Genomic DNA, 27991 nt, shown 5'->3' with positions numbered 1-27991 from the left:
CCTCATTTATTGACTTTTAAACCCAGAAACCTCCTCCTTATTTTACAACACCCTCCACCAACCAGGCCAACCACTGCTACCCCATCCAAAATAACCACAAACGCCATTTTGGTTAAAAAAACTTTGTGCAATTGGTGTCTGCCATCCCTACCCACCACCTCACAGTGGGTTGGGGTAGCGATGCCGGGAAAGCAGCCTGGGCTGGGTGGGTCGGGCAGGAAGCTGGGAAACACAGAGAGAGAGGTGCTGTGAGCAATGGGCTGTACCCCAAAATGTTGATTTGCCATCATCAGGATGCAACCACAACCATCCTCCTTACGTTTTGCTCATTCATCACACCCTATTGCTGTCCTCCCACAATTGATTTACTTATAAAAAACCCTTATTCCCAAAACAAGTATTACCTAAACACCCCTACCCATAGCAGTTCACCTGAAATCTGGCACCACCCCAAAATCCAGGACATTTCTCCTCCCCAAAATCACAAGCCACCCCGGGTCCTATGCAGCACCACTCCCTCAGCGAAATGCTCTCACCTGAGCGACCTGGGCAGGGTTGAAGAGAGGAATTGAAGCCAATGGTGGAAGAGGTCCGGGGTAGACAGCCTGAAGGACCAAAGAGAGAGAAAGTTAGCAGCCACCCCGAGCAGAGAGGTGTCCTGGACACCCCCATCACACAGGGAAACACTTCCCTCCTCACCTGCTGTCCTGCTGACTGCCTTCCATCCTTCTGCCATGACCCTTTCGCCTCTGCAGACACTGGACTAACAGCAAAGGTACTCTCACCCTGCATTCCTCCTAGGGCCAGCAACCAAAAACAAAACCCAGCTTAAAATTGAGAGGAGAAACTTGTAAAAGGGTGATGGGGGACAGAGGTGAGGGGAACTGTGAGGTATTTACCAGGATTTCTGGAGAGAGGCTGAGCCAAAGGGTTTGTCCCAGCTGCCAGAGGGGCTATGGGTGGGGATGGTGACCTCTGCTCCTGAAATGACATCCACCCGTTTAGAGCAGAAGCTCCTTGAGCTGGGAGAAGACCTCTGCACCAGATATCACACCAGGCTTTTGGGGTACCCATTCTGCAGCCATCCTGCTGCACAGGTACCCCAGGAGCTGCAGGAAACACAGCCAAGGAGGGGCTACAGGGTCAGGGCAAGCAACTCAGGCACAAAGCTAAACCATCCTGAGGGCTCAAAATCAGGCAGGAGGCTGGACACCAAGCCTGGGTACAGTGTGAGGGGCCAAGGTCCATGGGTCCTCTTCTGTTCTTCGTCTCCTGCTAGTTTTAGAAGAATATCCCAACATTTTTTTTTTGCTCTGGGACAGTAGATCATTCCCTACCAGGAAGAAATTTCCAGGGGAGGTTCTCGCTCCAAGCTCTGAGCCATCAGGGATGTGATGCCCTTAGGAGCCAGCTAGGTCTGGGATAACCACGCATGGCTGCTTCCCCCTCGCTGCTGCACTTCCAATTAAAGAAGTTTTCCCTTCCCTGCACCTCTTAAAACCTGCCAGAGCAGTGCTGCTCACAGCTGCTGTGTTCTGCTCCAGTGGAGGGCAAGGGATCCCTGCAGAGTTTGCCAAGGGCTTGGATGACCTCATGGGTGAAAGAGGCTATATGAATTTACAGATATTATTTATCAAGGATTTGCTTCCAGGCTAAAAGGGCTTCCACATGGAATGGCCATGGCCCCTGCATGAGGACAGAGGGAGAAACAGCGGGTGATGGGGAGATGTGTCACCCATTCTCACAGCTGCACCTGCATGACACCAGGGACAGGATGGCATTTTGTCTCCTACCTGTGGTGCTGATGTGGGAGAGTCTGAGCCTGTCTCAAACTCAGCTTTGGGAGAAGTTTCCTTGGTGGGTTTCGACCGAAACCAGCCAAACCACCTGAATCCAGAGCTCTGGGAAACAAAGGAAAAGAGTGGAAAGGGATAAGAAGGGGTGAGAGGGTGAGTGCCAGGGTCCTCCACGTGCCTGCTGGGAGTGGACAGCATTTTCCAGGGGCAGGGCTGGCATCAGGGACAGGAAAGCTCAGTGCATGAGGCTCTGGCATGCTCACCTTGTCCTCCTCTGGCTCCGTGGCCTCTGCCTGCTCCTCGGCAGGGTCCTCGTCTGCGCTGTCCCCCAGGGAGACGGTGGAGGTCTCCGAGGGAGTCCGAACCCTGGTCGGGAGCTCCTCCTGCCATCAGACATGGAAGCTGCCACGTGCTGTCCCCACAGGAGCTGCACCGAGTGGTCAGAGCCCCACTGGGGACTGCTCCACACCCAGATTAGTGGGAAGCATCCCCAGGCACCCTCACATGCCTTACACAGCAAGAGCACCCAGAGCAGGGCACAGCTTTCACCCAAGGGAACAACTGGCACCAGGATGGGGGGATTCCATGCGAGTTCAGTGCATGGAAGGATAGGCCAAGACATCCCAGATCCAGCCAGGATGGTCTCTCTGGCCCCTCTGACTCACCTGCTCTGAGGGGAGGGCTGGCTGCACCCCTCCAGGGGACAGCCTGGCACCCCAGGGCTCCCCAGCTTCTCCTGTGGAGCAGAGGGAAGGACACAGTCAAGGTTTGATCTGTGGGACTATGGATTAATCCATCAGAGGTACTTCCAGAGCTTCTACCGTGCCCCTCTCCAGAGCACAACCATCCATGTGGTGGCCAAGATGTCCCCCAAGAGATGCCAAAGGCCATTCTGGTCCCTGCCCTGCCAGCACCAGGGAGTAAGCGGTAAGGCTGCATCTCAAAGGCAACTGCTAAGGAAGAAATTCCTTGCTGTGAGGGTGGTAAAGCCCTGGAACAGGTTTCCCAGGGAAGCTGTGGCTGCCCCAGCATCCCTGGAAGCATCCAAGGCCAGGCTGGATGGGGCCTGCTCTAGTGGAAGGTGTCCCTGCCTGTAGCAGGGAGGTGGAACTAGATGATCTTTAACATCCTTTCCCAACACAAACCATTCTGGGATTCTGTGATTTTTGCAGGGAAACGAGGCTGCAGCACTTACCTGCTGGCAGTGCTGGCTGTGGAGGGGGCTCAGCAGAATCCCCTCCCAGAGGGGCGGGTGTCTCTTGGCCAGGCACAGGGGGCTGCAGGTCTCTCCCCACGCTGGGCAGCGGTGACACCACGACCTGAGCAGGTGCTGGGGACCTGAGGGACACGTCCTGCTGGGAGCTCTGTCCCTGGGATGGCACAGGCTCAAACCACTGGTCATACTGGTAGCTTTCACTCTGGGAAATCTCATTGCCAGGCTCTTCATCTGCCAAAAAAACCCACACCTCAGGAGTTTACAGTGTTTGTGATGTTTATAATTCTATCAGGCTGTTGCACAGATTTCTCCCCTTTTCCATTAAACATCAGCAGGAGCTGGGAGAGTGAGGAAAGGCTCCAGGGACCAGGCAAGGGAGGAGGTAGGACACAGCACAGCAACAGGAACCTTCCAGAGGTTTCAAGGAAGGTGGGCTGGGAAAGACCGGGGGAATTTTTTTTAATCCTGGGAATGTACCTGAGGCTATAAATGAACTCAGAAAGGAAATGCTATGGAAGCAAAGGGCCCACAAGCAGCATGCACCAGCAGCTCAAAGGAGGCTGAGGTTTCCAGCCTGTTTCCCCACTCCTGCCTTCCTGCTGCATACCCTGAGCATTAAAGTTTCACCAGGTAGCTTTCATTCCTGTTCCACAGCAGCACCCACGGATGAATTCCTTGCTTTAGGCAGATTTATTCAGGGTTGGGATTTTTTTGTTTGAAAGGCAAGTTGAGCAAGCAGGATTTGTTTTATTTAACACACACATTTGTCCCAGGTGTGTGTCCTGCTCATTCCAGCTCAGCAGCCTCCTGCCAGAAACACTGGGCACTGGGAAATTCCTCTCCCATTGCTGTGAGACGTGGCAGGCAGGACCCAGATCCCACAGGGAAGGATTACAGCACCTCTTGATGCAGTGCTATCAAACCCTTTGCTTTGCTGCCAGCACCACCTCCAGCCCACTCAAGAATGGCTTCACACCCATGAGCTGCTCCCACATGGCCTGGAGATGCTCAAGATCCACAAGGAGGAGGATGGATGCTCAAACTCATGCTGCCTGGCAAGCTCAGCTGGAACAAGTCAGGGAGGACCACGTGGATTCCAGCTTGGCACCTGCTTTGGGTTTTGTCTTTCCAAGATGGATGGATTCAGCACCAAGCCAGTTTTCTCTGCTTGCAAGTCCCTCAGGTGGTGGCTCTGGATGGCCTTCACAATGAAGGAAAGGGCCAAGCACAGGGAAGGTGAGCTGTGGAGACCACATGGAGCAGACCTGGCTGCTTGGAGAAGCCAAGCCAACGGGATCATCATACCTGCAACTTCCTTCCAGGGAAGGAAGATCATAGTCTCAGCCCTGATAGCAGCAGAAGGCAATCAGGATTGATGATCCTTTTTACTGCCTGGGAGAGCCCTTTGAAAAGGAATTTGGCAGCAGCAGGGAAAGCTGATAGGAAGAAAGGGCTTGAAGGAATTAGCTGTGTTTCATCCTGTCTGCACCAGCCTCTGCCCTCCACACTTCAGTGCCAGCATTCCCAGTAAAGGGCAGATCCAAGGAGCAGGGGACTGTGTAGGAGCATCCTGCTGATGGAGGTGAATGTGAAGCAACACCTGACTTCTCCTCAGTGGGACATCCCGATGGATGACTGCCCAGCTGGGAAAGAAAAGCCCCATGCACTTCCCTTGCCACCAGGGGATGGTTGTGTCCCTCCTCTTGATGTCTCTGGGCCTTCTGGGTGGGCTGGCACAGGAGGGGACTCTTGGGGTCACCAAAGGGTGAAGCGAAGGGATCAAAGAGGCAGCAGGGAAGCAGAAATGCTGGGACTTCAGCAACAGGCATCCTGCAGCCTGGCACACAGCAGGATGAGCTCCTTCCTGAATCCTTTTCTCTCTAAGTGTGAAATCCCTTTAGTTCAGCTCCAGTTTGCACCCTCAGAGGACTGCCTGGGAATGGGGCTGTCTCCCCTGAGGCTCATCCAGCACCCACTCCCAGCTCCTCTTCTCCTCCCACGGCACCCAGAGGGACCCCAAAGCTGTGGTAATTAGGCCAAATTACTCAGACTCTGTGTGAGGACATGAGCATCGAGCCCTCGCTTTGCAGCCCATGCCTGAGGGATGCATCCAGGCAGGAGCAGCCTTTCTGCTCTGTGGGGATGCAAGGAGCAAGGAGTTACTGCTGCTAAAAAACTCCAGGGATTTGGAAGCTGCCTCCCAGCCCATGGCAGCACAGCTCCAGGCAGGGAGAGCCCACTGGGGAGCCCACAAGCTGCTGCTTTGTTTTATTTACCTGCTGTCGGCAGAACAGCACAGGGCAGCTCCAGCTGAGTGGGTGCCACCTCTGGAGGAAGATCATCTTCCACCTGCAGGGGGAAAACATGGTAAAATGGATAGGAAAAAGGGTGGCACAGGACAAAAACTAAGGAAAGCATGAGGCCAGTGCAATGGAAAGCAGAGTGCTCATGGATTTGGGCTCATAGCCCACCCCAGGCTGCAGGAGAGACCCACACCAGCATGGACACAGCTCTTTCCCAGTAAGCAAGAGGGGCTGCAGCACCCCTGAGAGCAGGCAGGAAGGGAAACTAGATGGAAAATCCCACAAATCCAAAAGCAGATGTGAAATCTGAATGAAGAGCATTAATCCAAGCACCAGACTGTAGTTAAAAGACCCCAGAGTTTACCCACAAGGTGACACCCCCACCAGTGACCTCTGCAATGTCCTCCCTGCAAAGGGAGACCATCACTCACCCACCAGCCCCTGCCTGCCCTCCTGGAGCCAAAACAAAGAGAGTTTTGCCCTATGTGAAGCTCTGCAGCCCTCAGGCACTGCAAGCCCCTTGCTCCCACTGAATCTGCAGGTCCCAGAGCAGAGATCACATCTCAGAGCTCACAAGCCAGAGAAGAATAACAGCTTTTGAACCTCCATCCCCTCGGCTGGGGGAGGGAAGAGGAGGAGGACGCTCCTGCAGACAAACCACAACACAGAGCAGCTGTCCCACTGCATCCTCCTTACCTCCCACTCCCGGCAGCAGGCTCGGAGCTGCTCCAGCCAGTCGGGCTCCAGTGCCTGCTCCTGCTCTGGCATCTCCAGGAGCAGAGGGTCACAGAGCTTCAGCCTCTCAGCCAGCTGCAGGGCAGGGGGACAGCAGGGATTAGCACATGTGTCAGATCCACAGGGATCCGTCATGGCTGGGCACACGGGCTCAGGAAAACAGCATCATTTTGTAATACAGGGTTAAAATAACACCAGCCTCTTGTGCAGGATTTATTCCCCCTCCCATATCACCACAGAGGTGCTGGCCCATCCCCTGCCCCAGACTCTGCAGGGCTGGCTCAGCACCCCACAGAAACGCCAAAATACTGTGTCAAAGATGCTCCTCACATCGAAGATACAGGTAACTATCACCATCCTTTCCCCCCCTGAAGAAAATGAGTGGCTTTAATCCCCCCTAACAGCCATGCTGGGGCACTGGCAGGTTTGCAGGACACGCCATCAGAAGCCCTGGAAAGAGCCCAGCTCCCAGGGCAGTTCATAAGCTCCTCACCTATCCCATGAGGATGGATTGGTAGTTGGTGTTTTTCTGATCTGCATTTACAAATCTCTGAGAAGATTTCACAGCCTCACAGGCTTGTCCTGATGCTTGATGTCCTTACAGCTAAAGAGTATTTTCTTAATATCTAAGTGAAATCTTCCCTACTGCAAATTAAGCCTCTCTATCCCTGCTCCCATGGAAGCTGTGGAAGAGCCAGCATCCCCCACGAGCAGCCTCCTGCATGCTGGAGGGTTGTTATCACATCCCTCATACCCCTTTCTCCCCCACCATATCTTGCCCAGAAGAAATAACCCTCAGGCCTTCTTCAGAGGTCATTTTCCTGTCAATCTCTTATCACCCCAGCTCTCCACTCCCACACTCACTCCAATTTCGCCCTGTCTCCACATGCAGCAGCCCAAACAGGCCCCAGCCAAGACCCCTGAGACCCCAGCACAGGGGGATTATCACATCCTTGTCTCAGATATGCCAGTTGTACTCTCACAACCCAGAATAACACTATAACATTGGTGGGGTTTTTTTTCTTTTGTAACAGCATCCTGTTATGCTGCTGCTCAGTATTTTTTCCATGCTCCACTATCTCCCCCAGGTCCCTCTCTGCAGTATTGCTGCTGTGTGTTTAATTTCTCCTGCAGAAGAAGGGTCTGTGCTGCCCTGGCTGCAGCCATCTCGGTGCCTTGGAGCTCCAGCTCCCATCAATGGAGCAAAAGGCTCTTCTGGGGCAGCCCAGGAGTCCAAGGTGAGATGCAGGGCTCTCTGCAGAGCTAATTCCCTGTCTGAAGGAATGGTTTAGACAAGGTCCAGTCTGAAGACAGCTGGGTGAGGGGAGATGGAGCTCAAAGCACCGCTGTTCGTCCACATCTTTACTGAATTTTCTCTTGCTGATATCAGCCCCTGATCTAGTGGAAGGTGTCCCCCATGGCAGGGGAGTTGGAACTAGATGATCTCTAAGGTCCCTTCCAACCCAAACCATTCTAGGATTCTTGGTGATTTCTCAAGTTTCCTCTGGCTACTTCATGCTGCCTTATCTTCAATGCTTTGCAACAAGGCTTCCACCTTGAAGCCTTCCACCAAAAGCCACCCAGAGGTGATTTTGCAGCTCAGCCACGCTCCACAGCCACACAAGACTCAGCTATTCCTTTCTGCACCAGTCCCAAGCAGCGATTTCTTTCCATTCCTGAGCTTTTAAAACACAAGCTCTAATCCAGCACAAAACACACTTCCCAGGTCTGTGAGTTTACAGTGACACAGGAGTTGCACAACTGGACCCCAGCTTGGGAGTGGGACTGGCCATGAGAGCAAAGTAACCCAGAAGCCAACCAGGAGCCTGCACTACCTACTGTCCCCTCTCGTTACAAACACACCTATGCTCATCCTAAATCAATCACAGGAAAAAGGAAATTATAAGCATGATTACTCCTAAATGGGAGGAATGTTTAATCCAAAAGTTTATGTGCACTTTGATCCAGTATTAATGAACCAGCACCTGGTTCTATATCATCCCCAGCTTCAAAAGAGGGGAAGTCTTAATCAAACACTAATGTGTATCATAATTTGTAACACAGTCTAGAACATCAAAGACAAGAGCATCTACAAATGCACTAGTTTTTCAGATGAAAGTGTTTTCTCCCAGGAGAAGCATTATCCCCAGCAGAATGGCAGATCTAAAAGGCTGTTAGACAGCAAATAGGCTTCGATGAGGGGGTGAGGAAGCAGTGCTAGCCAACTTTTGGGTGAACTCAGCAGCACCCATTTCAGACAGGCATCTTGCTGCCCCCTCCCCTCACAGCACCATGGCTTTAGTGCATTTCATAGAATCACAGAATGGTTTGGGGTTGGAAGGGCCCTTAAAGCTCATCTTGTTCCAACCCACCTGCCTTTTGCAGAGACACCTTCCACTAGACCAGGTTGCTCAAAGCCCCATCCAACCTTGTCCTAAAGGCTGGAGGAAGGTGACTACCAGCCTCAGCACTGCCCTGGTTTGTGAGAGCCTCACCTTCCCGGGGACCTGGGACACTTGGCCTCGCCCCCTCTGCCCCAGCCCCTTGCTCAGGAAGTAGAGGGGCTGCACTTGGTGCTACGAGTTGGGCCATGCTCCCTCTCAGTGCCACCCCTCAGGAGGGAAAGAGGATTGTAGATGTGCTGGAGGAGAAATGTGCACTTAGACTTCACTTCTTAAGTCTGTGACATTTAGAAGTTTAGAAAACCCCACCAGACTTAAAAACATCCTTTTGTTTCCAAATAACTCTGCTCCTACTTGGCAGCCAACATAATACCTTTGTTTTCTACCCTAAATCCACGGGGATTAGAAACGCTGTGGAAGCGTTGGCTTTGCTGTACTTGGCATCAAACCCTGGGGGGCCGCTCAGAGCTGCCAACCACTCCCACCCCAGCAGGTCCTGAGTGGGTACCACACCCAGGTCGGGGTGCAGGAGGTGCAGACTCACCCTCAGCACTTGCAGGGCCAGGACGGGGTGTGCGGCCGGGCCGTGGCGCAGGAGCGCGGTGCCGATGAGCTCGCAGTACTGCAGGGCCTGCGCTGGCAGCCCGTGCTCCGCCAGCCGCGAGGCGTAGAGCAGCTTGTACACCTTGGGAGAGGGAAGCAGAGCAGCCTGTACACCTTGGGAGAGGGAAGCAGAGCAGCCACGGGTGGCAGCAGGGAGATGGACACAGCTGTGGGTGCCCTGTGCCGTGGCACATCGCCCCAGTGTGACTCAGAGCAACCATGACCGTGCACCCAGAGGTCACTTGCAGTTTGAGGCCACTTCCACCCATCCCCATGGAGGCATCCAGCCCCACCTTGCTTGAACCAGGCAGCTTCAGAGAATCCTGGAATGGTTTGGGTTGGAAGGGACGTTACAGCTTATCTAGTTCCAGCCCCCCTGCCATGGCCAGGGACACCTCCCACTAGACCAGGTTGCTCCAAGCCCCATCCAGCCTGGCCTAGAATACTTCCAGGGATGAATCCATCCAAATCCATAGCGCCCAAGGCAGCAAGAGCTGGGTGCTGCTTTGCAATAGGAAAAGCTCACCTGTTGTACAGAGAGCAGGGAGGCAATGAGAGCTCAGTGACCAGACTGTGCACCCCAAAATCTGCCCTGAATGAGTCCCTTGGCCAAGGCAACCTCCCCATCATTCCCAAAGCCCAATAAGGTGACAAGCCTCAGAAACAGCTTGAATTCCAGGCTTCAGGGAGATGTGTGCATGTTTTGGGGCAAGTCTGAGCTCTGCACAAGATGTAGTTGAGCATATCCACTACCTGGAAGGGGAGCAGGAAGGATTCGGGCTGTCGTAGCTGCTGGCAGTACTCGAAGATTTCCATCCTCTGGATGGCCTCTGTCCTGGCAAACCGGGAAAACTCCTGGCTGCAGAGGAGAGGGGCAGGTCAGCGAGCAGGAGCAGAGCTCCCTCCTCAAACAGCCCCACACACAGCACGCCTTAGCAGCAGGAAAAACCCCGAGCAGGGATTGCTTCTGCATCAAAGTGAGATCCCAGGGATGGGGAAAACGTGGGACAGGTGACTCTGGCAAGAACCAGAGTCTTGCTGACTCTGGGGATTGCTTCTGCATCAAAGTGAGATCCCAGGGATGGGGCAAACGTGGGACAGGTGACTCTGGCAAGAACCCCAGCCTTGCTCACCGGTGGCTGCTGCCCAGCAGGGCCATGCGATCTGCCTTTGCTCCAAAGTAACCAAAAGGAATATCTGCCATCAGGTAGCAGAAATGAGCTGCTTCAACTGATCCCTTGCTGGCTGGATGGAAAAAGGCAAACAGTTAGTCCTGAGATATCACCACACGGTCTGCTTTGCTTTCAAGCTCACCCAAAAATACAAACCAAACTGCCTCACTTTCCTGCCCATGCAAACCCTGATCCCTCCCTTGTCCCTGTGTTTTTTATCTGTTTTCCCCAATTGCTGCTTTTTGTTTCAGGAGATTTCTGCTCAGTGGTAGAACTGGGTGAGCCTGAGCAGGGCGAGCTCCAGCTCTCGCAGGGTGCATAAAATCCCACCCCTGGGAGCGAGGCTCAGTCCCTGCAGTTACCTACACCTTCCCTGGGCCCAACTGCTCCTGTTATGGCTGCTCCCACTGATCTCAGCTCACCCAAAGTGTCTCCCATGGTGACAATGGCTCGGTGGTTCAGCTCCATGTCTCCAACCTTGTTGGACAGCATCACAGCCAGGTGGGGCCTCCAGTCCCCCCACGTGGCATCCCCGCAGCACTGGAGGGAGAGGAGGAGAGCAAAGGTGAGCAGAGATGGTCACCAAAAGGTGTGTGTCACAGGCAGGTGACAGCACAGGGGAACACCTGCCAGGGCCAGCCTCTTGCTCACGGACCAGAGCTGCCTGAGGGATCCTTCCCGACATCAGCTGGAAGAGGGTCTGCAGTGGGTCGTTGGTGGCCAGTGTACTGGTGAACCTGTGAGGAGACAGCAGAGAAGGGCTGAAGACCAGGACCCCAAACCTTCATTCACCTCCCAGAGCACAGCCCAAATGCCCTGGGAAACTGATGTTTCAAGGGGTTTCCCAGAGAATCCAAAAATGGGTTGAGTTGAAGGGCACCTTCTAGTCCAACCTCCCTGCCATAGGCAGGGACACTTTCCACTAGACCAGGTTGCTCCAAGCCCTGTCCAAAATGGCCTTGGACACTTCCAGAGATGGGGCAGCCACAGCTGCTCTGAACAACCTGTGCCAGGGCCTCCCTACCCTCAGAGGGAAGAATTTCTTTGTAACATCTAATCTAAATCTACCCTCCTTTAGCTAAAGCCATTCCTCCCTATCCTATCACTCCATGCCCTTGTAAATAGATGGCAGAGAGGATCACCAGCCTCTGGGGGTGATGATCAGTATTACCTTCAGAGAAGGCAGGTCTCCAGGACAACACTGCATAAAACCTCCTTAAAAGGATTTGGGTTCCACAAGACAGAAAATTTCTGCTTAACTCTCCCTGAAGGGATCAACCCAATCCAGACTAAGTACATTAAATTCCACCAGAAAATTCTCATACAAGTGGGATGAACAGCTGGGACTAGACTGGATCACAGTGAAAATGGCTCAGCTCCCCCTGCCTCATGCCTGTCTTTGCTAGGGCAACATGGGCAAAGCCAAAGACTCAGAACAAATTAACCCTCCATCTCCAGGGAATGGCTTTCTTCCTGCTTTCCAGCCCCACACTTGATTTCTCCTGTCTGTTGGGAAGCCTGAAGGACTCAGGCCTTTTTGAATGGATGCCCTCTGTCCCCTTTTCCCCCTCTGGAAAGGCTCCAGCTGGAATCAATGTATTTTCCAATACAGGAGGCAGTGAAGGGATAGCAGGCTTGGAAAGCCAGGCATGGAACATCATGCCCTGCTTTGGCTTCTCCAACTTACCCAGTGAGGACCCAGCTGTACGTCCGAGGGTCCATCTTGCTAGAGAGGAACAGGGCATGGCCCCACAGCTGGTTTCTCATGGCCCAGACCAGAGCATCCTGCAGTTGAGGGGGAGAAGAAATAGGGTTTGTACCAACTCTGCTTCCCCTCTCCTCTGCTCCCCCAGCTCAGAGAAGAGTCCCAATAACTGCTCTGGCTTTCATTAGCATCCTCCAAAAATCTCTTCCAGGTCCATTCATCTTTCTACCTTGAAAATTTACAAGAACCTGGACCTTCAAAGCAATGTTGTGTCCCCTAGATTTCCAGGTCTGTGCTGCCTGTTAGCTCTCAATATCATGGCATCCCATATCTGAGCACCCAATCTGCAGCCCTCCTCTCTTCTCCTTGTGCCTTAAGTATCCTGTGAGATCACATAGCTGCAAATGGGTCTGGAACAAGACAACCTTTAAGGTCCTTTCCAAAGCAAATCATTCTAGGACTCTATGAAACTAAATGTGGTAGAAGTGCTGGTAAAAGCCTCTGCATCTCATCTTCACCTGGGCCAGCATCCCAGTTCCCAGTGGTGGGAAATCACTGCCATAAGCCTTGTTGTACAAACACAGCTTGAAGGGTTCATCCCACAACCACAAGTCACTTCTTGGTCACCCTTCCCTTTAAAACCTGCCTGAAGAAGCCAACAAGTCCAAAAAAAAAAAAAAAAAAATCTACAGCCCCACGTCCTGGATCCCACTCACCACTTACTTTCTTCCTGCCATAGTAGAGGAGCTTGGTGAACTTCTCCACTATCTGTGCCTGTGTCTCCACGACGGGCGGGACCTCGCCGGTGAGGAGGTCCAGCGCGCCCGGCTGGCGCGACGCCCACTCGTCGTCCGCCAGGCCCACCAGGCTGGGCACGGGCTCCTGCCTCCTGTACTTGTCCTGGCGCCTGCAGTCCTGCATCAGCAGCTCGGCCGTGTCCGAGCCCACCATGGACTGGGAAAGGGAAGGAATGAGCCACTCAGAGCCTGCCCCACCAGCAAAGGCTGACGGCACTTCCACTCTGCCCCCTTCTTACACCTGCACCCTCATCCCAGCACATGCCCCAGACAAGATCAGCTTTGGCCCCCAGCACAGGGAGTTGGAAGGGAAAGGACTCAGCACAATTAGGAAGACCTTCACAACACTCCCTCTGACAAACTTATCTATCCGCCTGCTTCCAACAAGCAGCTGCAGACTGGATTGGGTGGATTTCAGCGGATTAAGGGAATGGCCCCTTTTAAGCATCTCCATTAAGGTGGCACCAGGCCCCTCCATTGGGCTGTTGGCAGTTCCCAAGGATAAAAAGCAATCACGGAGAAGGATTTGACTGAGGAGTGAAAATCAGATCCTCTTAAGGTACACCCCTTCCCCCAAAAAACAGCAACTGGATCAAGAGGTACCTAAGGGACATATTACTTGTCTCATTTCCAAGATCCCCTTCCATGGGATACCTACTCCGTTCTGCCGGCAGAGGAGGACCAGGAGTTTCCAGAGGAGAGAGGAATCTCTGCCCCTCTGTGTTGAGAGATCACAGCCTGTGGTTATCTTCTGCTGGCAAAATGTCATCACATCCACCTTGTGCAGATCTTCCCTACAGCAGCAGAAAGAAGCTTCAAAGAAAGCCAAGGCAAAGCTGCCTGGGGCACCATTCAGGCTCAGTCCCCAGGTTCACTATGGGGATGCCAAAGATTCAAAGCAAGAGCTGGAGGAAAGAAGATCCCCAGTACCAGTGACTACTTTTAAGTTCAAACACATTCAAATTTATTGTGACTCTTAGCAGATCTCTGCATTTCAGGGATGCAAAGTACATTTCAAACCCACTCTTTGCCCTTCTGATAATATTTCCCTCCATCCATCTGCAATGAAACAGTTTGGATTTGCTGTGCTGCCATTACATCCATGGATGTGCAAGGCTGCAGAAGCAGGCACAATCTGTTGTGGAGGCAGAGTGGAGGGTCACTTGTGTGACCACAGAAACCCTTAAGCTATCTGCAAACCAGGCAGAAGTGCTGCCATGCAATAAAATAAAATAAGAAAGAGTGGATGAAACAGAGAGGGAAACTGCAGGTGGAGGTGTTGATCCTGACTTGTCATTCCAACATATTATATGGAGATTCCCGATGTACCCTTTGGCACAAGTGGTAACCCAGGATCACAGCATGGTCTGGGGGTTGAAAGGGAGCTTAAAGCTCATCTAGTCCAACCCCCTGCTATGGGCAGGGACACCTTCCGCTAGACCAAGCCCTGTCCAATTTGGCCTTGGACACTTCCAGGGGTAGAGTATCCACCACTTCTCTGGGCAACCTGAAGCCTTACTACCCTCACAGGGAAGGATTTCTTCCATATATCCAACCTAAAGTTCCCCTCTTTCAATTTGCACCTACTGCCCTTTGTCCTGTCTCTAGAGTTCCTGACAATGAGATCTCTCTGGCTTCCATGTAGCCATTTCTGACACTGGAAGGTGCTGTGATGTCTCCACACAACCTTCTCTCTTCTCCAGCCCCAACTTCCTCAGCCTGTCTCCACAGGGAGGCTGCTCCAGTCCCTTTATCCTCCTCTGGACTTGCTCCAACAGTTCCATGTCCTTCTTATGCTGGTGGCACCAGAACTGCTTGCAGCACTCAAGGTGGGTCTCACAAGACCTCACAAGAGAAGCTCCAGATATTCCAGATATTCCACCCAGCTTCTGTGAATGCACAGCCCTTTTGCTTGGTAAATGCTTTTTCCCTTTCTCTCCCTGCTTTGGTTGGGAGTGGCCAGAAATAGAGACAGCCTGATGCAGCACACCCTGATTCATCCCCAGGCTCACACTGGAAGATGGTACATACCTACCCTGCTGTGGCTCAGCCATCTCAGGGGACAAAAACTTTAGGAAAAGCTAAGCCACAGGTTGACCCAGGGCTTTAGCCATCCAAAGAAACCAAAGAAAATCATTTTTCTGAGACAAAATGAGTAGCAAATAAGGTCAGATGTACAAACCACACTAAACCCACATCCCGTGAATATTCAAAAAAACCATGTCCCACAGCCCAAACCAACCCACACTGCATCAAAGGGGCTGGACTCCCAGCCTGAACTTAGACATGGCCTTTGTAGGTAACTCAAAACCACAGGGACCCTTCGAGTCTGCCTTGAGCTCACATCTCCTGATAAAGCAGACAGCCAGGAGGACACAGCTCCTGCACCTGCCTGTGCTGCCATACCTGGCCAGGGGCCCGGGGAAGGCTTGCAGCTCCTCTAGCTCTTCTGTGCCATGAAGGATTGCCTAAAAAACAAAAGTAAATTCAGCAGTTGGCCTCCAGCAATCAGACCAGCCCCAGCTGGGCTATTGGAAAGCCAGTGCCTTGGCCAAGGATTCAACAGTGCCAATGAACCCCGTGCTGTCTTAAGGTAACCACAGATCACAGGCCCCGAGCTACCACCTGGGCTTCAGTGCTAAGGTCCAGTAAAGAAGTGTCTGCTGAGATGGCATCTGCCTCCTTCTGGAGGTAAAATAGGAGACTGGAATGCTGTGGTAGACTCGGGGCATGGACAAGGCCCCTGTTTGGGAGCACCTCAGGAAGATTAGTGGAGTTGTCCTTTGGAGAGGAACAAACCACATCTGTCCCCATGAGAAGGAATCACTGTGAGAGTCTCAGGTACCTTGAGAGCTCTGTGCTCTCAAGGTACAGAGCAGTACAGGTACCTCTGTAACGAAAGGTTACAGAGCTGAAGGCTGAAAGCACCACTCAGGCACAGGCTGGCACGATGGAGACTCAAAAGTCCATGTGGGATGGACAGAAGATGGGAGCAAGGAATGGGAAGGCTGCTGAACCATGTTCAGCAGGGTGATAGGAGCCACTCCAGGGAGGGGATGGGGGCCCTGGAGGGCAGCTGTGTCCTACCTCCAGGCTGTGCAGCTCAACACGGGGCAGCTGTCCCTCAGCAGGGTGGTAGGGACACGCCAGCACCAGGTGACCCCCAGCTCCAAAGCACAGCGCCGTGTGCAGCTGTGGGAACTTGAGGGGGACTGCTGGGGTTGGGGTAGACACCGAGGACCCCCCTGCAATGACACATAGGCCACTGTGAGCCACTCACACTGATCACACACCACATCCACTGTGGAGGACTTGACCAGGTCCCAACCTTGTCCCCCAGCTTACGTGGCCCTCCACTGACCCCCTAAGCAAGAATTGTCCTCCAAAGCAGCAGATGTGCACAGCACCTCCTACACCTACCCAGGCAGAGCCCCCAGACCATCCACCCTCCCCACAGCCCCCAGCCATGCCGTGTACCTGCCCAACCTCCTCCAGGAGAGGACCCAGCTGAGAGACAGCCAATATCCTACCACCAGCCATTCATTCCCTCGCTTCCCCCTTGTCACAGCCCCCCCATTACACCTCACCTGTTTGTCCCACGTCCCAGGACCCTGGAAGCACAGGGTCATCATGGTCAGCACCGTCACGGATGTACAGGCTGAGCTCATGGCTGCTGGAGCTGAGTCCTGACTCTTGGTACTGCAGGAGCAGGCTGGGCTGGCCCGAGGGCTGCAAGGGAGGGAGAACATACAAATCTGGCTCAAAAACTAGGGACACTGCTGATTTCCTGCTCCCAGGCAGTGGGGCAGGCTCTGCTGCTCCAGGGAAGTGCCCAGCAGGAACTGTACAGAGCAGCTCACACCCTACACCAGCTTGGGTCCACCCAACAGCTTAGAAAAGTAATTTAAATCAGCCACAGCTGTAGTCTGATAGCTTTCCTAGCCCTAACATGAGCTCCTCACCACCACCAAGGAGATGGGGCTTGGAAACCCAAAAAGGCACCACTCAAGAGCAAAATCACCAGAGCACCTTTGATTTGATCTTTTCATTTTGTCTTGGTAAAACCCAGCAATCAGGACACAAGTGTGATGGAGCATGACTTGGTCAACAGAACTGACAATGACAAACAGCCATCAGCTACCTAGGAAGGCTAAAATCATGGGATCATGGAATCATTAAGGTTGGAAAAGCCCTCTAAGATTAAGTCCTACCATTAATCCAGCACTGCTATGTTCACCACCAAACCATGTCCCTAGCTGCCACATCTACATGTCTTTAAAATTCCCCCAGGGATGCCTCTATTACCTCCCTGGGCAGCCTATGCCAGGTTTGACAACTCTTTTGTTGAAGAATTTTTTTCCTAGTATCCAACCTAAACCTTCCCTGGCACAACTTGAGGCAGTTTCCTGGTGTTCTGTCACGTGTTCTGTGGAAGAGGAGCCTGATCCCCACCTGGCTACAGCCTCCTTTAAGGGAGTTGCAGAGAGTGACAAGGTCATCCCTGAGCCTCCTTTCCTCCAGGCTGAGCCCCCACAGTCCTCTCTGCCTTTCCTCATCAGGCTTGTGCTCCAGACCCATTGCAGAACATCCCACTAAGCCTGGATTTCTGTCCTGCTCCTGGGCTGAGCACACAGCCCCGCACCTGGGGGAGGTACAGCCCAGCAGGGGGAGAGAACACAAACACTAAAAACCTGCTGCACAATCCCCAGGGACTGTCAGGCACCGAGTGCTACATAACAAAGGGCCCTTTTCTCAGCTGGAGGGGCACACATGGATTTTTCCCAAATCTTGGAGAGATTCTTGTTCTCCACCCCTGCCCATCTTGAGGTCACCTCTTTGGGCTGGCCACCAGCCTCCCCTGAATCGCTGCTGAGGATTTCTTCCCCTGTCCCTTCCCTCCTGGCAGTCAAGGTGTAGCTGTCCTCATAGGAGTTGTAGGTCTGTGTCCTGCAGGTGGGAGCAAAAGGAGACATGCTGAAGGTCTGGGATTTCTGAGCCACCCACAAACCTGCTCATTTTGCAGCAGGTGGTTTCATAGGCTGCACAGACAGCTTTACCTGTCCTGCCCTGGGGGGCCCGTGGCCAGGTTGGGGTGGTAGCCCCTGTAGTAGTGCTGGTCCCGGTAACTCTTGCCATAAGACTCTCTCTGTCTCAGGCCTAGAGAGAATCAAGACTCAGCATTATCCCTCCAGAGCAACAATGAAGTTGCAAAAGAAAAACCATGAGTCAGGCAATTTGCCATGCCCACTCAGTTTGCTTCCAAATTATCCCAGCACATTGGAGATGTGATAATAATGCCTTGTGCACATTTGCCAACACACCACTGATGTCCTTTTCTCTTTCCTCCCTCCTCTTCTGTTCAGTCCAGAAACAGCCAAGAAGAGGCCCTGGCCATCCTGCTCACACAGCACCATCAAACCCAGGCTGGAACCAGGAATGACACCAGGAATTAGCCGTGGTAATGACGATCAAACATCCCTTGGGTGCACCTAGCTCCTGCTCACATTTCCTAAATGCAAACAGGGAGCCAGTGCTGCACAGAGCACCCACCACCACCCAGGAGTGTGGGCAGAAGTGAGCCCTGGATGTGAGAAGAACCCCTCCCGGGGAAAGCATCACTTCTCCTGCAAGCTGCCTCCATCCCCAGAGCCAAAGGATGAGCCCATACCTCTGTCATCCTGCCACGCCACCGGCTGCCACTGGTGGCTTTGGTAGGGGTAGCCATCCCTGCTGCCAGCTGCAGGATACTGCCAGTGGGGGTCTTCATAGCCCTGCCTGGAAAACAACACAACACGCTGATCTGGGCAAGAAAGGGTTCCAGGGTCACATCTAGGGTCTCTCCTGCTTGGGACCTTTGGAGGCAGCAAAGGGGATGGAAATAAAGCCAGGCCCCCTGCTCAGTGGCAGGGCCAGGAACTGTTCCAGCATCACACCTGGAAGGAGCCAGAGGAGGTTTGGATGCTTTGCTGTCCCCACCTCCGAGAAAGCTGTGCACTGCATTTTCAGGTGATGCCCAGTTTCATGGAATCCAAGAATGGTTTGGGTTCAAAGGGACCTTTAATGGTCATCTCATTTCAACCCCTGCCATGGGCAGGGACACCTTCCACTAGACCAGGGTGCTCCAAGCCCTGTCTAACCTGGCCTTGAGCACTTCCAGGGATGGGGCAGCCACAGCTTATCTGGGCAACCTGTGCCAGAGCCTCACCACACTTAGAAAGAAATTTACTTCCTAATATCCCATCTGCATCATACGACCTCAGCACAAAACCCCACGTACTGACTCCATAATTCACTGAGGGCAATAAGTCAGGCAAATCAACCCAGATTTGCTGGAAGCTCTTTCTCAGCACTGAGAGCATCCTCCAGCCCACATTTTATCCGTCCACTCTTCACTGTTTCAGCAGCTGAGCTTGCAGGCTGCCTCTTGCTCCTATATTACCGCTTGTATTTTTATTGTTCACCTTGCACTTAGGAAAAAAGAACTGCATTTAATCAAACCTGTAAGAAAAATGCACCTCGGGGCTGAGACAGAGCTTGTCAAACAGCAACCACAGAAGTCACAGTTTTAAGAAGAAAACAAAGCTGCAAACACTATGCAGCTTAAATATAGAAGTCATGGGGCTGCTTGAATAGCTGGACATCACCTACTGACACACAGTGACCAGGGCAGGACCTGTGAGCAGTGAAATGGGCAGTCCTTACTTTAGGTTTCCATCAAGAGGGCTCAAAGGGATCTCACCTGGAGCGGGGCTGGCTGGGGTAGCTGCTGTCAGCGCGGGATGCTGGCCGGCGGCTGTCACCCCGGGGCTGGTGGCCCTCGTCCCAGGGGTGACCAGGGAGGTGTCTCCCGTGCCAGGAGCCGGGCCGAGGAGCCTGCCCCGAGTGCAGGAGGTGCCGCCGCAGCGGTGCCGGGGGGCCGTGCTGGCCCTCTGCCCGTGAGCCCCGGGCTGCCGGCCTCTCCCAGGGCTGGGGCGTCTGGGCAGGAGCCCAGGGCTCCATCACAAACTTGCCAGCAAAATCCTCTCTGCTTCTGGGGAGCGTAAGCCCCAAATGGCTTTGGTGGCCTGCAAATGGTAAGTCACAGTGTGTTTGATCAGCAGCTTTTCAACGCCCTCAAAGCCCCCTTTTTGAAGCCTATTTCCAGCTACTGCTTTTTCGGAGCATCCTGGAAACCCAGGATGCTTTCCAAAATGCCCAGAGGCAAGGAAAAGTCAGCTCTACATCTTCCTTAACTTGAAGCTTCCCTTGAAACACCAGGATGAAATGGTCTGCCTTTGAAAGCAACACACATCCATCTCTTCCCAGAATAAGAATCTCAGAATCGTTTGGGTTGAAAGTCACCTTAAAAATCATCTAGTTCCATCCCCCTGCCATGGGCAGGGACACCTTCCATTATACAAGCTTGCCCAAAGCCCTATCCAACCTGATGTTGAACACTTCCAGAGATGAGGAGTTTCTCTGGGCAACCTGTGCCAAGGCCTCACCACCCTCACAGGAAAGAATTTCTTCCCAATACCTAACCTAAATCTCTCTTCTTTCAGTCTAAAACCATCCCCCCCTTGCCCTATTGCTACAGGCCCTGCTATAAAATTTGCCCTTACGTTAAAAGCCTTCTCATACCCTGGTAAGATCTTCCCAGCTGTAAAGCACCAGCACTCATAGCCCCCTCAAGCCGTGAGAGGCTGAGAAATCACCCTCCCCTCTGTGACATAGCAGTGGAACCCCATTTGATATGCAGTACAGGAGGGGACATGGGCAAAGCTTTGGGCAGGACAAGGGGTTTTGTTCCAAGAAATGAGCAAGCAGGGAGAAATGGAGGTTTGTTCTTGTGAGTTATGGGATGGGGTGGAAACAGGAATTTCCTCCTGCCTTTCAGCTCCAGCAAGAATTCCAAGCAGGCACCAGATTTGGTTATAGCAGCCCCATGCAGAAGAGGAAATCCTAAGGAAAGCCCAAGGTGGCACATGGGTAAAGCCCCAGCTGCCAGGGGGATGTCACCCTCCAGCCCCCCATGTCTCCTCTTGCAGCATCTGTACCCAAAGTGCCCCCACCTTTACAGGTGTCCCCAAGGCAGGGAGATGGCCAGACGCTGTCTGAACCCCTCCTCACTCCTCCCCCTCAAAGTTAAGGGCACTTTGGCATAATTTCAGAACTGGAAAACACACAGGTCTGAACAGAGGGGGCTCAGTTTGGTGACATCCAAATAAACCCTCGCCCTAAATAGCCCCAATCACAAACATCCAGACACCCATTATTCCAGTCCCACCGAGAGCCCACCCCAATTTTTGGCCAGGGGCTCCCACCACCATGCTCCCCCCTCAGCAGCCACACACACCTGCTCAGAGGCTGCCGGGGCCCTTCCTCTGCTCCCTGTTGCCACTTCCAAAGTCCACTTCCACATGGGCCAGTGGGCAAAGGGCAGCCTCTGCTCCTCCACCCCACGCTGACTGCTTCTCGGCTCCCAGGGGATTCCTGCTGCTGTCTGCATCCTCAGGGTCACATTTTCCACCACTTGGGTCTCCTCCCACCTAAGGTAAGGAGCACGCAGCCCTCCGAGCTCAAAAAAAGCCAGATATTCCTCCTGGGGAGTTTTTTAATGCTGTGAAGTAAGTAGGGGCTGATAGTGATAGGACAAAGGTGAACAGCTTTAAGCTGTAAGAGCAGAGATTTAGATTAGATGTTAGGAGGGAATTCTTCCCTGTTAGGGTGGGCAGGCCCTGGCACTGGGTGCCCAGGGAAGCTGTGGCTGCCCCTGGATCCCTGGACATGTCCAAGGCCAGGCTGGAGGGGGCTTGGAGCAGCCTGGGACAGTGGAAGGTGTCCCTGGGGGTGGAATGAGATGATCTTTAAGGTCCCTTCCCACCCCAAGCATTCCAGGATACTATGAAATGTCTTCTTCAATATATCCTCACATCTCCTAAATAATAATAAATAAAACCTGACAATAATAATAATAGTAATAAATAAAACCTGGTTTAATTCAGACCCAGCCACAGGTCAAGTAAATAACATCCATCCCACCATGTCCTGCCCAGGGCAGGATTTGGGCAGGATGGAGCTGGGCTCCACCCCAGCACTGCCTCATCTCAGTCATTACAACACTATAATGGCCTTGTTCTCTAAGTGACCAGAGATTCCTGCCTGGAGACCCTATTCTGAACTCCCCATGGCACCTTAAAAACTGAGAAAATTAGCAAATTAAGGCAAATGATGTCATAGAAAACCACATTAAAAGTGACATATAAGGTCCATCATCTACCACCCAGCAGTGTAGTGATGTCTCACCTTCTCCCCCATTGCCAGAGCCTCCAAATTACCTCCACTGTAACATGACAGCACTGACTGATTTGGGACTCACAGGCAGGAGAGTTTGCTTTGCATCATGGTGGCACTGTCAGAAACCCCCTCCTTTAATGATGTTGAAAGACTACATATATTATAGCTTCAGACCTTGAAATTTCCACCCTTCTGGGAAAGTAAGAAATTTTCCCTGGTGATCCTGAGAAATAAGCACACGGTCTCTGCAGAATTCAAGATTTCAAGTAAAAAAATATCCTTAGCACTCAGCCGTAAAGAAATCCGACTGGGAGAAACACAAACCAGGGCAGCGCTGTCTTCGTGCTGCTGAGCTGCTGCAGTAGAATGAAATTAAGCATCTCCTCTTCATTTCACAGCTGCCCTTCAAAACTTCAGGAGGTTTTGAAGGAAAAGGTCTGTTATGGACAGATCAGGGCTTAGGGGACGCAAGGAAGGATCTCTAGGAACTGTGAGAGTCACGCTTTAAAAATACATAAATTGATAGGCTATTTTGTTAATATAAGTAACATAATTCCACTTAGTTTCTGGCTAATAATTTTAGGTTTTTTAGCCAAGAGGTGACTGCTGGGTGTTTCCAACCTGTTTTCTAGCAATAAACACAAATCTATACTGGGAGCCTGCAGGGCTCAATCATCATCACATAAGGATGCTGAAAAGAGGAGTCAATTTAAATTAGATACAAGAAGGAGTTTTTTACAGTGAGGTTGGTGAGGCCCTGGCACAGGCTGCCCATAGAAACTATGGCTGCCCCATCCCTGGAAGTGTTGAATGTCAGGTTGGATGGGGCTCTGAGCAAGCTGATCTGGTTGAAGCTGTCCCTGCTCACTGCAAGGGGAGTTGGACTGGATGACTATTGTAAATGCAGGTGAACATAAGGGTAAGAAATTATGATGTTTGACTTAATTTAGAAGGCTGAATTATTTCTTTATTATAACTATGCTAAAATATATTAATACACTATATAAAAGGAGGATACTAAAACTACACACTTTTTCTGACTCCATCTCTAACACAACTCGTGACCCTCTCTCTCGAGCCCAGCCCCAGGAGGGTTGGATTGGCCATCAGGCTCAAACAATCCTCACCAGAATCCAACCAAGCAATCACCCCAGGTAAACAATTCTTCAAACATATTCCACATAGGAAAAACAAGGAGTAAAGATAAAAATTATTCTCTCTTTCATTTCTCTTTGTGCACCTCTATAAAAAAAATCCTGAGAGGGAGAGAAATGTGCTTACCACAGATGACCTTTAAAAGCCCTTTCCAACCCAAACTACTCCATCTCTGTGATCCTCAGGCTGCTGCTGCCAGCCTAACCTAGGAGGTTTGGATTACAAGGAAGATTTGGGAGCTTGTCTTGCATAAAAGCACCTACAGCTTGTGATGCTTGTGTTTTAGATGTGTGGAAACTCTGTTCCTGTTCTTGCTAGGGAAGAAGAGGTGAGAAACTCCACCACCAACATAAAGCTTTGAGTAGAAGTGGTTTAAAATGGATGGGGAACACCAACTTTAAGGCAAAAGCAGGAAAGTGTGTTGGAAAAAGGAAGAGCCAAGGAAAGGAGCTGGGGAATGAAAAGTGACAGAAGAAAAAACAGAGAAAAAAGGCTCAGATGGGCTAGAAAGAGGGGAAGAAAAGAATAACCTTTCAACATCATCACATCTAGCCAAGAAATTACTATTTTAAAGGAGCCATAGCTTTCTTGGAAATCAAAGCCCTGTGCCCTAGGACTGCCATCAAGCTTACAGGACTCTTGCAATGCAGGCAGCAGATAGCATTTGTCACAGAGCTGAAGGGACACCACTATCATGTTAAAACATCACATTTTTCTGCTTTAAAAGATTTCACTGGTGTTGTTACAGTAACAAGATTAGGTGGAAAATATATTTTTCATGCCCTCAGTGTGTTTGTGCAGCTCCTTGGGGCACGGCTCACGGACAGCCCCAGGCTCCCAGGTCAGTCCCCCACAGCAAACCCAACCTCATCTGAAACCTTTGTGACCCAAGAGAAGAAATTCAGGTGGCTTCAGTACTTGAAGCTATTTTGAGGTGATTTATGTTGTTTCTACTTGGTTCTGAGATAAGGTTTATTTTTTTTTTTAAGCAGAATTGATAGAAAGCTTTGTCAATCTCTGAGCTTCAGCCCCTTATAAATGTGAAAATATAAAGATGTAAAAAAATGGGGTTTGTTTGTTTGGGTTTTTTTTTTTTGTGGAGATGTCTTGAGCATCATGCAGGGCAAGAAATGCAAGTAGAAATTGAGCTACATAAAATGTGAAAACTCATCTTAAACATTCTACACAGCAAAAAAAAAAAAAAAAAAAAAAAAAAAAAAAAAAGACAGCCCTGAACGTGCTGCCAGCTTTTGAGACATTTGGCAGCCTATTTCATGTCACACAGAGCAAGAAAACAAAAACCACCCAGGCCTTAGTTTACCAGACAGGCTGAGCACCTGCACCACATGGGGAGAGCCCTCACTCCCAATCAGTCTCAATGGCAGCTGATTAATAATTAGCTTGATCACCCCTCTCAGGCTCAAAGGGAAGGAGCTGTGAGAGCCCTTGCTCCAGCTAGGGGGTGGCATTTGGAGCTCCCCAGGCCACGGGCACGCTGGTGGCAGGAAGGTGGTGTCTTCTAAAGTAGCTGAGATGGGGTCTGCTCCCCCCTACGAGGCACTGCCTCAGCACCATCCCGTGGGTGTGATCTGGCCCTCACAGCCTCATCCTGCAGCCACTCTGTGAGCTCCAGCTCCCACCCGTGGTTTGCACCTTCCTTCCACACGTCAGGTCCCTTCCAGTTCGGATGGATTAAGCTGTCCCTCCCCATCACCCCCCTGCACACACACAGCCACGTTCAGCAGCTTCCAGACACGCCGATTAATTTTTGGAGACTTAGGCAAGAATATTAATTGCATTCCAGAGGCATTCAGCATATTAGAAAAAGCATTTTATACCCTGAATTGTATCTGGTGAAGAAACAGAGCTGCAAAAATCTGTTATTTGTGAGACTCAAAATCCATCCCCAGTCTGGATGCACCATGACTGTGACCTCAGCCTTCTGCATGAGCTCCTGTTACAAAACAAATCCCAAAAAACTTCCTAATCTTGGTTTTACTTCATTCCCACTTCAGCCAGCCCTCCCTAACTCTTGGCTGTGAATACTAAGCCCTGGTTACCTGCATCCCCCACCCTTAAAGGAGAGGCTGTGCAGCTCCTGCATTCCTTCCAGGCTGGCTTGCAGCACCTCACCTGCCTGGACCACCACGGGGAGGGACTGGGATGCACAGGGACCCAGCCAGAGACCAGAGCTAAACCCAACAGCAGTGAGGAGGCCAGAGGGTTTTCAGTATTCAGGTCCTCTCGTTTTCCTGTGCAACACCCCTTATGTTTTCCCAGCCATAAAATTGATGTTTATCTCACTTCTAACTGCCTTACAGAGATCATTACACATTGCAAATGCAGCCATTTGCGGATAAAACGAGCAGAGGCAGCCTGGAGACTGTCACACCACCCCTTCCCGTGCCACACTGCAATGCCTTACAACCTTTAAGCTGAAAATTAACATCGAATATCAAGGGACCCAGAAATAGTTGTCAGGCAAATGCAAAAAAAAAAAAAAACAAAAAAAAAAAACCAACGAAGCAGAGGCAATTCTTCCACCTGCCCCACACCACCCCCTGCTCAACCAGGGAAAATTAATTTTTAATTGGGACAAATCCTGCAGCTATTCTTGTGGCATTAAGTAAAACCAAGCCAAAAAAAAAATTTAAAAAGCCAAGAGAAGGTTGTTATTATGTGTCTAAAATCTCCTTGCTGTAAAATTGTCCTTCTGGATCTGGGTCTGTTGGAAGGTGTGGAGGGCACAGAAGGCAAAGAGGGGGATGCAGATGTTAAAAAAGAAACCCCAGCGGCCACAGCTGCTGCCACAACACCTCCTGGTGTGTGTGCCATGGAGAAGCAGGGCTCTGGGAGGCCAGGGCAACCCCAGCCCCCCTCGAGCTGCTGCCCCCAGAGACTTGCACATCACCCCAGGCACCCCCAGGCTCCTTCCCTGGTGGCCTGGAGGGGGGGAGCAGACACAGAGCCTTCCCCGAGGTCTCCATCAAGTGCCAGCGCAGGGAGAGCCGATCAGCTGGGTATCTTTAGCCCCGGGAAGCTGCAGGGTGTCCTTTTGAAAACATTGCCCTCTTGTGTCTCTCCAGCCACCTGAACACTGCTCGAGGAGCTTTATTGCAGGCGATCAGGGGCGATAAAGAGCCGTGACAGTTACAGATCGCCTGGCTGTGTCCTGCTCCTACTGCTGCATTGTAAAGTTGGACACTAACCCATTTCCCTCATTTTTTTTCATCTCAATTTATGACTCCTCTGCCATGAAAAGCCACTTAGGCCCTCCACAGTTACACACACCGTATCCTCCAAGGCCAGTAAATCACGGTCTCAAGTCATGTCAAATTTTGTGAAATAAAGCTAAATTGCGGTTGTACTCAAAGGCGAAAAGCTGCAAAATTGAGAGAGAACAAGCTCTGTTTAAAGGCAGAAAACCAGCTGGCAGCCTCCCATGGCTTGAAGAGGCAAGGACCACAAAAAACCCTCAGTGAAAGAGAAAACCCTGATATGATAGCAGGGAGCCAGAGGACCCTCTGGGCCTCCCCAGGCTGCCTCTGTAGGTCTTCTGTGGGGTAATCCCAGGAGTTTAAATAGCCCAAATTCAGAGGATTTCACTCTATAAACTGAGCTGAAGTCCCTCACAGCCAGGACACAGAGGGCTGGGAGCAAGACAGAGCCAGGCTCCAGCAGCTTTTATTCATTGAGGCTTGGTCCTCAGCCTGAATCTGGGCTTGGAAAGAAAACTGGGGAGCTGATGGGGTCATTGTTTAAAGTTTTGGGGTTTGCTGGGTTTTTTTTGTGCAAACAGAAGTTAGAGAAGTACTAACACAGCAGGGTTCCACTGTGCTGAGCCCATCTGGGCTCACTCAAAGTGCTGGGCACTGCACCAAGACCTGGGGAAACTGAGGACAAAAGAACTTGACCCCAAACCACCCTTTACATTTTTCAGGGGCACAGTGACTTGTCTTCTCCCGTCTGCAGCAGAGTTAAACTTTCATGAAAGCTGAATTAACTTGGAGAAGAGCCAGCTCCAGGGACAGACAGCAACATGATGGAATGAGAGCAACGAAGACCCAGACCACTGCTGCTCCTGCTAATTCCCCTGCCTGCATCCCACACTTGTAATATCCAGGGGGCTTAAACTGCTCCATGCACTGCAGCTTCTCCATCTCACCATGACAGAACATCCAGCCTTGCAAAGGCACCAGGCACCTCATTCACCATTTCTCAGGAAAACCCCTGCAAAAAAAAAAAAAAAACAACATAAAAACAAAACAAACCAACCAAAAAACCCCCAAACCTCACTGCTATTTTGGAAAACAGAGTTTATTCCACAGTCTCAGGTCAGCAGTCTTCTTCACTTCACAAGGTGACCTCACAGCCCATTGCACGAGCCCAGAACACAAGCTGCAAGCTCTCCAGGTGGAAGAATGTCTCCCCAAAAAGAGAAAAGATCCAAAGTACACACACAAAAAAAAGAGGAAAATAATGAGCAGCCATGACAGAGACAAGGAAAATCACAAAACATCTCATGCCAGAGCGTTAGCTGATAAAAACCCAACGTGCATAGCACACAGCTTCGGGCTGGGATACACTTAGCCCTCTCTGAATGTTTAATGGGAGTATATGCATCAGTTAATCAGCAGCACAAGACACAAAGCGTTTTGTACCTCCTTGCCACGTGTTGTGCAATTAAAAGGCTTCTCATTCAGGCACAGAAAGAAAAGTCAAGGGACTTTGGCTGCGAAACATCCATTATTCAAAAGTATATCCATTATTCAAAGTTTTTCTTAAAATCCTATTGTCAGTTTGAAAGGAAAAAGAAAATGAGTTTCTGAAA

At 51.4% G+C, this 27991-nt stretch overlaps 1 protein-coding gene and 1 long non-coding RNA gene across 2 annotated transcripts; one reads left to right on the top strand and one right to left on the bottom strand.

Moving 5' to 3' along the window:
• Nucleotides 1-106: 106 nt before the first annotated feature.
• SEC16B (SEC16 homolog B, endoplasmic reticulum export factor) lies at nt 107-21217 on the bottom strand. Its single transcript, XM_030279562.4, is given in 27 exon segments — nt 107-222; nt 537-605; nt 700-797; nt 900-981; nt 1794-1901; nt 2060-2179; nt 2462-2532; nt 2992-3243; nt 5289-5361; nt 6012-6125; nt 8997-9137; nt 9809-9914; nt 10189-10300; nt 10650-10767; nt 10883-10964; nt 11915-12012; nt 12656-12886; nt 13388-13523; nt 15136-15197; nt 15817-15974; nt 16317-16458; nt 17562-17676; nt 17787-17886; nt 18398-18504; nt 19469-19755; nt 19758-19793; nt 21065-21217. Coding segments are annotated over 27 exon segments (3234 nt in total). The 3' UTR covers nt 107-159.
• LOC140684646 (uncharacterized) lies at nt 21176-27991 on the top strand. The gene is made up of 2 exons (XR_012057234.1): nt 21176-21262; nt 27101-27991. It is a non-coding gene; the product is annotated as an uncharacterized lncRNA (long non-coding RNA).

The sequence above is a fragment of the Taeniopygia guttata genome, chromosome 8 (assembly GCF_048771995.1).
Source record: "Taeniopygia guttata chromosome 8, bTaeGut7.mat, whole genome shotgun sequence".
NCBI classification, from domain to species: Eukaryota; Metazoa; Chordata; class Aves; order Passeriformes; family Estrildidae; genus Taeniopygia; species Taeniopygia guttata.
The sequence above is the reverse complement of the archived record's forward strand: the minus strand, read 5'-3'. Positions and strand labels throughout refer to the sequence as shown.